This window comes from Melospiza melodia, chromosome 3 (genome assembly GCF_035770615.1).
Source record: "Melospiza melodia melodia isolate bMelMel2 chromosome 3, bMelMel2.pri, whole genome shotgun sequence".
NCBI classification, from domain to species: domain Eukaryota; kingdom Metazoa; phylum Chordata; class Aves; order Passeriformes; family Passerellidae; genus Melospiza; species Melospiza melodia.
In genome coordinates, this window is record NC_086196.1 from 137,493,734 (window position 1) to 137,506,710 (window position 12,977).

The 12,977-nt window shown below is 44.1% G+C and overlaps 1 protein-coding gene across 4 annotated transcripts in view; it reads left to right on the forward strand.

The window, feature by feature from the left end:
* Positions 1-12,977, forward strand: part of KIF13B (kinesin family member 13B) — a 124,663-nt gene that overhangs the window by 105,585 nt on the left and 6,101 nt on the right. For all 4 annotated transcript variants that reach the window (XM_063153181.1, XM_063153183.1, XM_063153182.1 and 1 more), the window contains 3 exons: positions 346-479; positions 10,049-10,111; positions 11,550-12,510. In XM_063153181.1, coding sequence (XP_063009251.1) covers positions 346-479; positions 10,049-10,111; positions 11,550-12,510 — 1,158 coding nt within the window. The remainder of the gene's footprint in view (positions 1-345; positions 480-10,048; positions 10,112-11,549; positions 12,511-12,977) is intronic.

A 12,977-nucleotide genomic window follows, 5' to 3' on the forward strand; every position in this document is an offset into this window, starting at 1 on the left:
AAACTCTCCTGATCCAGCTAGGGCTCTTCTTCAGCTCCCAAAACTCCCCTGGTCCAGGTACAGCTCAGGAAACTTCCTAAAGGTGGGATAAAGTCACTGCTAAATAAAGTCCCAGCTCCTGAGTGTCACTACAAGTCAGAGAGTGCTTTCCCTTGGCTAATTCTTTGACCACAGAAGTCATCTTAGAAAAGAAGTTTTGAAAGCTAAAACTTCAGTTAAAACTTCTTTTTAAAAGAAGCTTTTAAATTTTTTTTATAGGGGTTTTTAGGTCAGCTTTGGGTTTTTTCCCTCCCTTTCTCCAAAGAATAATTCTTTTCGTGTATGAATATTTTGTTTTTCCAACAGGTATTGGTAGCCTGGCTGCTTCCTACCTGAATCCTGTCAAGTCCTTCGTGCCTCAGATGCCAAAGCTGCTGAAGTCCCTGTTCCCTGTGAGAGATGAGAAGAAGGGCAGGCAGAGCTCTCCCCTTGCACAGCAGGTAAGGCATTAAATCACCCACAAAATCGCCCACAAAATCCAATATTGGTGAGTGCTGCTGGCCTTGCTGGCAGGGAGATGTTTTAGAAAAGTTGTTGCAGAGCAAACCAAGATTTCATCCATTTCCCCTCCATCCTGTCCAGGGCTGGTGGAGCTGCTGGAACTTATTGACACACACTCAGCCCACTTGGCTTTTTCCAAGTGCCAGCTCCACTCCCAGGGTGATTTATGGGCCACCCACTTGCAGCAACAATGGTAAAATTTATGAAGGGCACTTAGTGTTGTTTGTGTATTGCCAGGAGGAAAATGTAATTCTATTTTTAATTCCTTATTTCATATCTCCACCCCTCACCCCAGCTCGTGTCACCTTTACCATCTTTCCCTGTGTACTTGGGGCAGTTGCTTTTGTTCATTCTTATCTCTTCCACATGTCAGGGAAACATTTGATTTACTTTTTTTCCTTTTGGATGTTGTGCTGCAAAACTTCCCACCTGCTCCAGATGTGGCTCCTGTGCTCTGAGCAGAAGTTGATGCACAGTCAAGCTGGCTGGAAAAAACACTTTTGTCTTTTAAAAAAAAACACCAGATGAAATAGAAAATCCCATTATAAATCGTATAATCTCCTTTATTTATGAGGAATATTTATTTATAAAGGAATATTTCCCTCTAGAGTAAATTTTGAAGGTTTAACAAACTGTTTTGAAGATGAATCTGGAGTCAGATCTGGTGTGACAGTTTTCGGTATTCCATTCTGTCCGTGCTGGCTCTGCTCTCACCCTCTTCCTTTACCTGGAGTTCTGGAAGCTCATCACTTATTAACTCAGACTTTTCTTCACCTCTTGCCATGCAGGCAAATATTTTAAAGAATATCTTCCTCCAAACAAACCCTAAAATCCTTCAACAACTCTTTTTTTTTGTGGATGAATCCAGATCTTTTGTTTGCTACAACAAAACTTGCTGTTACAAGAACATCCCAGGAAGCTGTTTTGGCATAATAGAAATACAGTAAAATATTAAATAGCTAGAGCAAAAATAAATCTACTAACACTTAAATATTTTTAAAAGAAATTCCTGGCACATGTAACACAAACAAGAACAAGGCAGGTTTAAAATATTCTTAGCTTGATTGGGGATTCATTTTACATTTTAATCTCACCTTTTGCTCGGTGCTGAGGCTGGAATTGTACAAGCCCCCTCATCTATGAACTGTAGAGAATTAAAATTAAGGTGGTGACTTTCTTTAAAGGTATTTGGGTATGGAAAGATGCAAATAGGTGCTCTTACAATTGCAGTGAGAGCCTTTCACACCTTCTTGAATCCTCAGTGAATCAGTGAGAGCTGAGAGGAGAAACGAGGCCTAATTTCCTGCCTCTAGTCTAACCACCTGTTCCCACTCCTTTCCTGTTCAAGATCAGTCCTGGATGATTTGTCTAGAAATCAAGTTTTAAACTACAGAGACATCTCTTTAATGAGATTCTAGTTTATGTTATGGATCATTATGGAAAGTCAACCAGGTCATGATCTCAACAATTTTTAATAGGAGGGAAAATGCTATTAATGCTTTGTTTTTTAAAAAAGTAAAGAGGAATGGGTGATGCTTCAGTGGTTGTACTGGAGAGCAGCCCAGGGTTTCCATGACCAGTGGATCTGTGTAATGTAATGAAATGCTAGAATTATTCTCTACTTTCAAGTTTTGCAATGGAACAAATCAGCTGTGTTGCAAATGCACCTCCCTGGTTTGAGAGGTTTTACAAATTCCTTGCATCTCTACCCATTGGGAAATGGGGCTTCTTCACTGCTGTCAGCAATGCCAGGGAATCGTGGAATTTCCTGAGGTGGAGAGATCCACAGGGACCATTGATCCAAGCCCTGGCCCTGCACAGACACCCCAACAATCCCATCTTGTCCCTGAGAGCATTGTCCAAACACTCCTGGAGCTCTGGCAGCTTTGGGAATGTCACCATTCCCTGGAGAGCTGTTCCAGTGTCCCACACCCTCTGGGGAGAAACTTTATCCTAGTACCACCCTAAGAAAAGATCCACAGAAGAGAGAATTAAAAAAAAAGCAGAAGGAATTGCCCCAGAATCAGCTCCAGGTGCTTCTGTGCAGCACAAAAATAAAGAGGTGCCTTTACAGCAAATCTGGCTTTTGAAGATCATCAGCATCCCATCCCATAATTTCCAGTGCTGCCTCTTTCTAATGGCCTGCGGATGCAAATGTGGGCAGAGGGGTTGAGCTGGGGGTGCTGATGGGTGGCTGAGGGACACAGGGGGACACGGGGGGCTCAGGGGGTCACCCCAGGCAGGCAGGAGCTGCTGTGGGGCTGGAGAAACTGTGCCACGGAGGGGACACCAAAATTTACCCCTGATAATTTTTCTGAGACCTTTCTGAGCCTCAGGGAATACAGAACATCACCTCCAGGGCTGTGGGAGAAGAAAATTTAAGTGCAGAGTGGCAGGGGACATAAATGAATGTGCAAGGTGGGAGAAAAACCTGTAAGGGAGAGGCAGAGTCTAAAGGACTTTTTTGGGCTTTAACTGCAAAGGAATCTGGCCCTTAACTGGGAACTGCTGGGGTTTTGTTGCTGTAAACAACAATTTGGGAGAGCAAGGTTCAGGAATGACTGAGGGGATGGAAGAATCTGAATCTTCCTTTCCTGGGCTGGGAGCTGAGATATGGGGAGAATCAGGTTGGATTTTGGGAAAAGGTTCTTTCCCCAGAGGGCGTTTGGGCTCTGGAACAGCTCCCCAGGGAATGGTGACATTCCCAAGGCTGCCAGAGCTGCAGGAGGGTTTGGACAACCCTCTTGGGGGTGCACCGGGTGGGATTGTTGGGGCCTCTGTGCCAGGGGTTGCTCTGAGTGATCCTTGTGGGTCCCTGCCAGCTGAGGATATTCCATGATCCCAGGAAAAGCAAATTTCAAATTTCACCAGGACTATTCCAAGTGGGTGTGGTACCAAATCTCTGATCCTGTGCTGGTAAAAAAGGAGATCAGTCCTGGTCAGTAATTATAGAAATACACTTTAAAAAATTATTTTAGCAGCTTTTCATTTCAGCCCTGCCCGTTGCTTGGAGCAGCATCAGCATTAAAGTGGGCGAGCCCACCCAAAATTAACCTTTACAAAGTCATCTCCCCTGCTTTAGAGTGATTCCTTGTGCTTTGAAAACAAAAAAAAACAAAAAAAAAAAAGGCAGAGACATCCCAGTCAATTCATCCCACCTCCTGCCAGCTGAGGATATCCCATGATTCCATTAAAGGCAAATTTCCAAGGAGCAGGACTGAACCTTTTTCCAGGTTTGGAATTGAAGTTAAGTTCACCATGACTGTTCCAAGTGGGTGTGGTACCAAATCTCCCTGATGTACCTGTGCTGGTAAAAGAGGAGATCAGTTCTCATCAGTAATTATAAAAATTACACTTTCAAAATTATTTTAGCAGCTTTTTATTTCATAAAATAAAATCACTTGGAGCAGCGTCAACAACTAAGTGGGTGAACCCACCCAAAATTCCCTTTACAGAGTGATCTCCCCTTGTTTAGAGTGGTTCCTTGTGCTTCAAAAACAAACAAAAAAAAAAGGCAGAGACATCCCAGTCAAGGTGGTGGCAGTGAACAAAATTGCTGTCTTTGACCTTCTGCTGCAAGTTTAGTAACTAATCTGGAGAATAATGAACCGCAATTAATGAAATCTGCTCTCGTATTCAAGTGTGTTTCTCAGACAGCACATAAAATAATTGAAAGAACTTCCTGCTCTCTAATTAGTTAGATTGAATTAATTTGGCATAATAGGATTCTTTATGTAACTTGCAGAATGGCTTCCGATGAAGCTGTTTATGTACCTAAAAGATTGGGTTCTGATGAAGCTGTTTATATACTTTAAAGTTAGAAAATGCCTCTTTTCTCCTTTATCTGGTGCCTTTGAATTAATTGCTGGTAGTCTGTAAATAATAAAAAAAAACCCAACAATTTAAACCTTTCTAGATGGCTGGAATTGCTTTTTATTTTCCCAGCGTATTCTTAAAAAAGCTGAGAACCACAGAGTGCAACATTTGGAGCCTTCTGACCCTCCCTGCTGATGGGGAGAAGCTTAAAATCCTTGTTTAAAATATGCAGGTGGAGGGAGAAGCAGAGTTTCATCTGCCTGTGCTTAATTATATTATGTAGGAATTGAAACTCCTCTTTTTTATTCACATGCTCCTCTTTTTTATTCACATTCTGCACCAAGCAGAATTCCTGTTCTTTTCCCTTTTGACCCCATGGCTTTCCAGGAACTGTGTAATCACATTTCAGGGCATCACTGGGTGCTGACATTAAAAATGGACACATTAAATTCCAGTTTCTGGGTTTTTGGAATTGCCGTGGCAGAAGGAAATTCCTATGGCCCATTTGGTGAGTGGATTTTGGTCACCTTCCTATCCAGGAATCTTTTTGGATGCTCAGATGTCTTGAGAGACAGATCTTGACTCACAGATTTACTTTAAATAAAACAAAAAGAGATGAACTCTTCGAATTTCCATAAAATTCATTTTTGCTTTATGGTGTAGCCACATGGAGAGGGCAGCTGTCACTTCTTTCCCTTCCACCTTCTAATGCAGGCATAGAAATTAATCTTAAAAACTAATGAAATGCAGTTAATGAAAGGCTTTCTAAATAGACAAAACCCTTTTCTGGCAGTCCATTAAAAAATAACAGTTTCATGGCTGGGCCTGGTGCACAGTATAATTGCTAGAACTGACATTCCTTAATCAAATGTAAATAATGTGGCCTCAGAGAACCTTCTTTAACATCTTGAAGGGGTTTTTTCCTTCAGAGTTCCAAGTGAAAAAAATCATTTGGATGCTGCAGTCAGCAGAGCTCGTGTGTCTCCTTGTGACTCAGTTGTTGGTGTTTTGATTTCTTTCTGAGCTCAGTTTTCCCTGTCATCCTCAAATACAAATAGTTTTTGATGAGAATGAGTGTGGAAAACCGGCTTTGGAAGTTTCAAACCACTCAAATTTCTTTGTAAACTAACTTAAAAATGTGTTTGAATTACTCTTTTAATCTGCCAGACCTAGAAATGAAGTAATTGAGCTGCTTAGGAAATGGTGTGGTTAATTTTGTATAAATTGTACTAGAAGTGGGGAATTCTGATGTCTTATTACAGGCTGAGACATTTCTCATAGGGGCTGTGGAATAAGAGGGAGTTGTTTGGGTTAATATTTAAATACAGAGTCTGTTTAGAGAGGAAAATGAGCAAACACAAAAAAAAACCCCAACAAATTAACTTGCACTGGATTTCAGATCTCCTTGTGGAAGGTGGGAGATTCTATATTTGAGTGATTAATGACTTTGCAATCAATTTGAAAATAATTTTCAAGATGAATATTTTTGGGGCACTTTTAAAAGTGGAATCTTTTCTTTTGGAATTGTTCCTGCAGTCCCATGCACACCTTGTGGAAATATTTTATCCTGAGTGCTTCAAACTGATTTAAATCTCTGTTTAATGAATTTAAATCTCTGTTTTGCTGCAGAAGTTCCCAATAGCTGCTGTTAAAATAGTGATGGGACCATGACAGTGTCAGTGGGAGGGTCCTTGGGCTCAGCCCCTCCTGTCTGGGGATGGGAAAGCAAAAAGAACAGTGGAAGTTTGGGATAAAATCCCCTTAGGATTGTATCAACCTTGGCTAAGCCATTCCTGGCATTCACAGGGCAATTCTTGGCTGCACTGGCTTGATTTGTTCTCTTAAATGCCACTGAACTTTCTGCATATTGGGTGTTAATGCTGAGGGATTTTCATCCAAGTGACACCAAATCAAAGGCTTTGCACTGAAGGCATCAGTCACTGCTGCCAGAGGCATTTCACAAAGCGCTTAATGACACAGAAATACCAAATGTGTTTTGCTGAGCTCTCTGAAGAGGTGGCCATTATATAGATGTGGAATATATGGGATAAAAAATGTTCGTTCAGGATGAATGTTGGTGTCTCTGTAACTGAGGAGTGACACACAAATGCTTTTGCTCTTCAAGCTCACCAGTGAGGCAAGTTGGGCTCTGCTTTGGTCACCTCAGAGATGGTGCAAAGTGACCTCTCAGTGAGCACAGAATCTCAAAAAAAAAAAAAAATCAAAGATTTATAGAATCACCATGGAATCCTGGAATGGTTTGGGTTGGAAGGAACCCTAAAGCTCACCCAGTCCCACCCCCTGCCCTGCTCAGGTGAGACCCCACCTGCAGAGCTGCCCCAGCCCTGGGGCCAACAGCAGGAGGACATGGAGCTACTGGAGAGAGTCCAGAGGAGGCCACAGAGATGCTCCAAGGGCTGGAGCCCCTCTGCTCTGGAGCCAGGCTGGGAGAGCTGGGAGGGTTCACCTGGAGAAGAGAAGGATCCAGGGAGAGCTCAGAGCCCCTTCCAGGGCCTAAAGGGGCTCCAGGAGAGCTGGAGAGGGACTGGGGACAAGGGATGGAGGGACAGGACAAGGGACACCTTCCACCATCCCAGGTTGCTCCAAGCCCTCTCCAACCTGGCCTTGGACACTTCCAGGGATCCAGGGGCAGCCACAGCTTCTCTGGGCAACCTCCCCACCCTCGCAGGGAACAATTCCTTCCCAATATCCCGCCCAAATCTCCACTTTTTTGGTTTGAAGCAATTTCCCCTTGTCCTGTCCCTCCATCCCTTGTCCCCAGTCCCTCTCCAGCTCTCCTGGAGCCCCTTTAGGCTCTGGAAGGGGCTCTGAGCTCTCCCTGGATCCTTCTCCTCTCCAGGTGAATCCTCCCAGCTCTCTCAGCCTTTATCCCAGAGCAGAGGGGCTCCAGCCCTTGGAGCATCTCCATGGATTCCTCTGGACTCTCTCCAGCAGCTCCACATCCTCCTGATGTTGTCCCCAGGGCTGGGGCAGCTCTGCAGGTGGGGTCTCGTCTGAGAGGGGCAGAATCCCCCCATTTCCTCCCCTCCTTCCCAAAGTGTGGGACCATCCCATCCTTTGGGGGATTTCTGGGATGTGAGTGCACCCACCTGGGGCATGTGCAGCTTTTTATATCCTCATCACCTCCCTGCACAGGGCAGCAGCTCTTAGGAGAAGACAATCAAAGGTGCTTTAAAGGGAAAAGCTTTCATGTTCTCCCTCACCCTTGTGTTTTGTCGGCTTGGTTGAAGAAATCCTGCCAGAATCCATCACTGTAAAAAGCTCCTGGATAAATAGATACATCAAGTTTAGCAGCCACTGCCTACAAACATTTAATGATAGAATTTGGCTCTGGATCCAGAAATATTTTTCAACCAGCAGTGTCTTCCCAGATAGTCCCAATGCTTTGTTTTCAAATTCCCCAAGGAATTTGACTGCGTTTCATCCCACAGGTCTGGTGTGGTGCCCTCTGAGGGGTTCCTGCCCTGCTGCTTCTTGTCAGCACCAAAACTGGCAAGTGTTCCCCCTCAGAATTCCTTTTTTCTCCTTGTTTTTCTAAACTTTGCTTGGCAAATTTTCTGTAATTTGGAGATCTGTCATCCTTTCAGGAGGAGAATTTGATGAGGAGTGATTAAAGCCTAATGGTTTCCTTTCTTTTTCTGTGTGATGCCAACTGGATTTTTAGATTTTTGTGGATTTGCAAGTTGTAATACTGGAGGTTTTGGAGAGATAAAAAACCCAAACAAACATTTTATTTATTTGTTTTAAAGAGAGAAAAGAGAACTGATTTAACTACTTTAAATACTTCTCCTTATTCTAATTCTGAGTGCTTATTTCTGGATAATAAGTCTGGACAAATTTTATAAAACCTCAACTTTGCAGTGTTTCTTCATTGGTTTATTCTAAGAGATAAAATCCCAAACAAACATTTTATTTATTTATTTGTATTAAAGGGAGAAAAGGGAATCAAAGGAACTGATTTAACTGCTATAAGTACTTTTCCTTATTCCAATTCTGAGTGCTTATTTCTGGATAATAAGCCCGGAAAAATTTTATAAAACCTAAACTTTGCAGGGGTTTTTCATTGGTTTATTCTGAGAGATAAAAAACTAAAACAAACATTTTATTTATTTGTTTTAAAGAGATTCAAAGGAACTGATTTAACTGCTTTCAATACTTCTCCTTATTCTAATTCTGAGTCCTTATTTCTGGATAATAAGGCTGGACAAATTTTATAAAACCTAAATTTTTCAGAGTTTCTTCATAGGTTTATTCTGATCCATTTGCTTGCTGGAGCCCCATGTCCTGACCCAGTGAGGATCTCAAAATGCACAAACCTGTGCACCCCAAACAGAGCCAGATTGCCCTGAGCCCTGTTCTAGTGGTGAATTTTCATTTAGCAGGTTTAGGAACAAGCCAAAACCCCCTCCTCTCCTGCCTCCTTTTATTGAACTGAAGCTTTAATGTCTTTAAAATATTTATTTGGTGACCCTCTTGGGGTTTTGACCATTTTTGTCTTTTTATTTTCTACCTTGAAGCATTTTGGTTTTTTAATGCCTGACACAATCTCTGTATAAATAAAAGCTGTTCCTCTCCCATGTTTATTCCTCTTGAGGGTAAGATCAGTCGTGTCCCTGCTTTACTGGGCTCAGAAGGGATGCAAGAGAAGGTTCCTCACTCTTCAGCTGGAAGATTTCAGTGCTGAGTTCTGAAAATGAGAACTCGGCACAGAACTCAGCCTGTGTGTTTGTACAGAAGGAATCCTTGGGAAAAAAATAAATAATAAAAGCAGGCAGCTCCCAAATGGTGTCATGTGTCTCCCTTAAGGAGCTCTGCCCCTCAGAGCCTGAACCTGCCCTTGCAGTGCATTATTTAACAGTGCTGAAGAGATTTTTCTGCCTTTTTCTCCTCTCTCCTTCTCTTCATGCTTCTCTTTCCTGAGGTTCTCCACGGATCTGGTGGCTCCTTCCCCTGCTGTGTGACAGCCCCAGCCAGCAGCATCACCTCAGATTTATATCAGGCGTCACAATGTGCTGCTCTGCTCTCAGGAGAGGGTTTATTTCAAATCTGCAACATAAAAACCTGAACGTGGAGCAAGTGAGGGCCATTTATTGTCAGTGCCAGGAGGAATGTCCTCCTGGAAAAGGGGATGCACAGACCTGGATTCTGCCCTCCTTTTTGTGTTAAAGCCAGTAATGATCAGGTCCAAACTGAATTTAGAGACTGGAAAAGGAGAAAGACTTCTGGAGATCAAACCAGAGATCCTAAAGGTTGGAAAAACCCTTGAAGATCAAGTCCAGCACCACCCCCATGGTCAGGACCAGTCCATGTCCTCAGGTGCCACATCCAGGTGGTTTTGGAACATTTCCAGGGATCCAGGAGCAGCCACGGCTTCTCTGGTTAACCTGTGCCAGGGCCTCCCCACCCTCACAGGGAACAATTCTATCCTAATATCTCACCTAAATCTTTTTTAGCTTAAAACTATTCCCTCTGCCTGTGTAAAAAGCCTCTCTCCCTCTTTTTTTTTTTTTTGACAAACTCCATTTCAACTACTGAAAGTTTAGTTTTCCATCCTTTCATGACAAAGCTTTGCTTAGGATCCCAAAATTTCAAATGCAAGCCTTAACATTTACCAGTTTGCCAATATTTAATCCTTTCATTGACTGATTTCTCTTCATTTCCCTCCCCCCAGGCTGTCCCACGAATTATGGTTCAGCCAGCCAGTCTGGAGGCCAGTGCTGCAAGGATGAAACAGGTGAGCACATCCCAAGATGTGAGGATAACATTTTTAATTTCACCTGCCAGAGGTGGCCAAAGCTTCAGCTGTTTAAAACCTGTTGCACTTGTGCTGGCTGTGAGACTGAAATTCTGCTGGGTGTTTCAGGTCCTGCTAAAACCTCCTCTCCTATTCCTGCTTCCACTTTGATATTTGAAAGCATTAGCAGATAATTAGCTGAAATTTAGCTGGTTTGCTGCTTTAAAAAGGAAAATTTCTAGGCTCTGACAGTGTCTATAAGCAGGATGTGGCTATTCTAAGTGTGTAGCTTAATTCCCCATTTTTGCCATGATACCATGGAAAAAACTCTTGCTAAGATGGAGAGAAAATAGAACCTGTGATCTCCCACTTTCCAGCAGAATTTCAGTGTCCTGAGCAGCACATCAGCTTCCTCCCACTGTGCTTTTATTGTCTTAGAAAACTCTCTGTTATCCAAAGGGAGAATCCAGAGAAAGAGCAAAGCTCCTGAGTCCACATGGACACCACCCTTGCCATAGGAAAGTGAACAATATGGTTGTTTTTGAAAAAAACCTTTTTTTTTTAATTACATTTTACTTAGCAAACCTTTGGTTCTGAAATTCTAGTAATCCAGTCAAATCCCTCTTTCTTCAAATGCTGCTTAAGTTTCCAGTGGAAAAGGCATTTTGGGAATAAGCTGAAAATCCTGTAGTTTGGGACACTAGATGGTAGAAATCACAAAATTGTGAATAATAAACAAAAATGTTCACCTGAGACAGGATTTGTTCAAATCTGCCCTTTTCCAACCTCTTTTTCCACCCCCCCCCCGCCTCCTATTAGCACTCTCCCCCCTCCCTCCTTCCCAAAGAGATTTAGAGACATCCTAATCTTTTAGAGTACATGTGCTGGCAAAAGATATTGATCTATCAGATTTAGTAAACTTTACAGCCAAGAAATACATCACTGAAATGGGCTGTTAATCTCATGAGGTGCAGTTAATTTCATCCTCTGGAAGTGCGAGGTGCTGGTGGCTCCGAGGTGGGAATGGCATTTGGAAATGGGGACAGAAATGACACTTTAGGTGCAGGGGGATGATTTATCCACCCTGAGAGTTAAGCCAAATAACTGTGAGAGACTTATGGATCATGGCTGCTTCCCATTCCATATAAATCCTGCTGTTCAAACAGCAAGTGACCACTCCTGTAATATAAATAATTCTTCAGTAAATATTGGGGAGTGTATTTCTTGGGGTTGACACTTCCCTTATTAATGGCAGGAGTGAGCTGACAATCTTCCCACGCCGGCAGGGCTGACTGGGGATCAGCTTCCATCTTCTGCACATGGCAGCTGCACAGGGATTTAGATAAGCTCAAAGCCTTGCTGCTTGCCAGAGGTGTGGGATCTGTGCTTTGAGCCCAGATGTTTTGGATGACACAGCCCCTCTCCCCCTGTGTTTCAGATGCACCAAGAGGAAGCAGCAAAGCTGGAAACGGTGGCGCAGACGCCCGAGGCGGACAAGAGTGTGGAGAAGACACCCAAAGTGCCTTTGCAGCAGCCCACAGGGGACACCCAGGCCCAGGACTGCCAGGAGGGCCCTCCCAGCCCCCTGAGTGAAGCCTCCAGTGGGTATTTCTCCCACAGTGTCTCCACAGCCACCCTGTCCGAGGCCCTGGCAGCGGGAAGCGACGCTGGGGCTCAGCCGGGAGCTCCAACACCTGCAGGGAGTGACTGCACTGCTCCTGCAGGGGCTCAGGTCCCTGCTGATGTGCAGGACAGGGCTCCTGAGAGCTCTGTGGCCACAAAGAGGGAGAATCCCCCCACCTTCAGCCTTCCAAGTGCTCCCCACAAACAGAGGGACAGCCCTGAAGTCAATGGGAAGTCGTGCACTTCTCCTTGTCCCAGCGAGCAGGGGAGCGATGCCTCTGCAGCCACTGATGCAAAACCTCTTGTCTCTACCTCCACTCCAAAGGAGTCAATATCCAAACCATCAGTGGAGTCAGCCAGGAAAAAGGAAACATCCCCTGGGGCTTCAGAACTGGGGTTTCCCAAAGCTCATCCCGACCAGCCCAGCGCTGCTGCAGCCTCGCCCTTCAAAATCCAGAAGGTGAAAACATCAGAGCTGAGATCCTTCACCAGCATGCTGGGATCAGACCCCACCAGTTCCCTGGGCACAGAAGAGCAGCAGGAAGGAGAAAAGAGCACCTCCAGTGCCCGTGGACTGAACCACAACGGCTCAGAGACAGCAGAGGAGAAACTGGAGGTGATTTCTGACTCTGAAGACGCCAATGAAATTCCTGAGTGGCTGAAAGAGGGAGAATATGTCACAGTTGGCACCAATAAGACGGGCACTGTCAGGTACATCGGGCCCACAGACTTCCAGGAAGGAACATGGGTTGGTGTGGAGCTGGATTTTCCTGCAGGTAAAACATCCCCTGGGTCAGGTGGGAAGCAGCTGGTGTGTCCCAGCTGGCAGAGCTCATCCTAAAGCTGCTTTTTTGGGGGGGTTTATTACCCACTGGGGGGTTAATTGCTCATTGCAGGAGGCATTTTGAAAAGGAAAATGTAAAAGGTCTTCCCTGCTGTCATCTTTTCCCAACCCTTTAGAGATCCCAACCCCTTTGAGATCCCAACCCAAGCCATTCTGTGATCCCTGACTGCTCATTTTCAGTCATTTCTTTGGTTTCTCACACTGAAGTAAGAATCAGGATTCCTTTTCCATGCAGTAGCTGCAGGACAAGCCTTGTGTCCATAGGATTCTGTTCTGGACTTCTGATGTGAGGATGATGGTGTTCAATGCACAGCAGGAGTTGTGGGATTTAGCTCAAAGGGACATTTAGGCTAAATGAGTTGCAAAGTCTCTTAATAGGTATTAAGAGGTAATAGGATT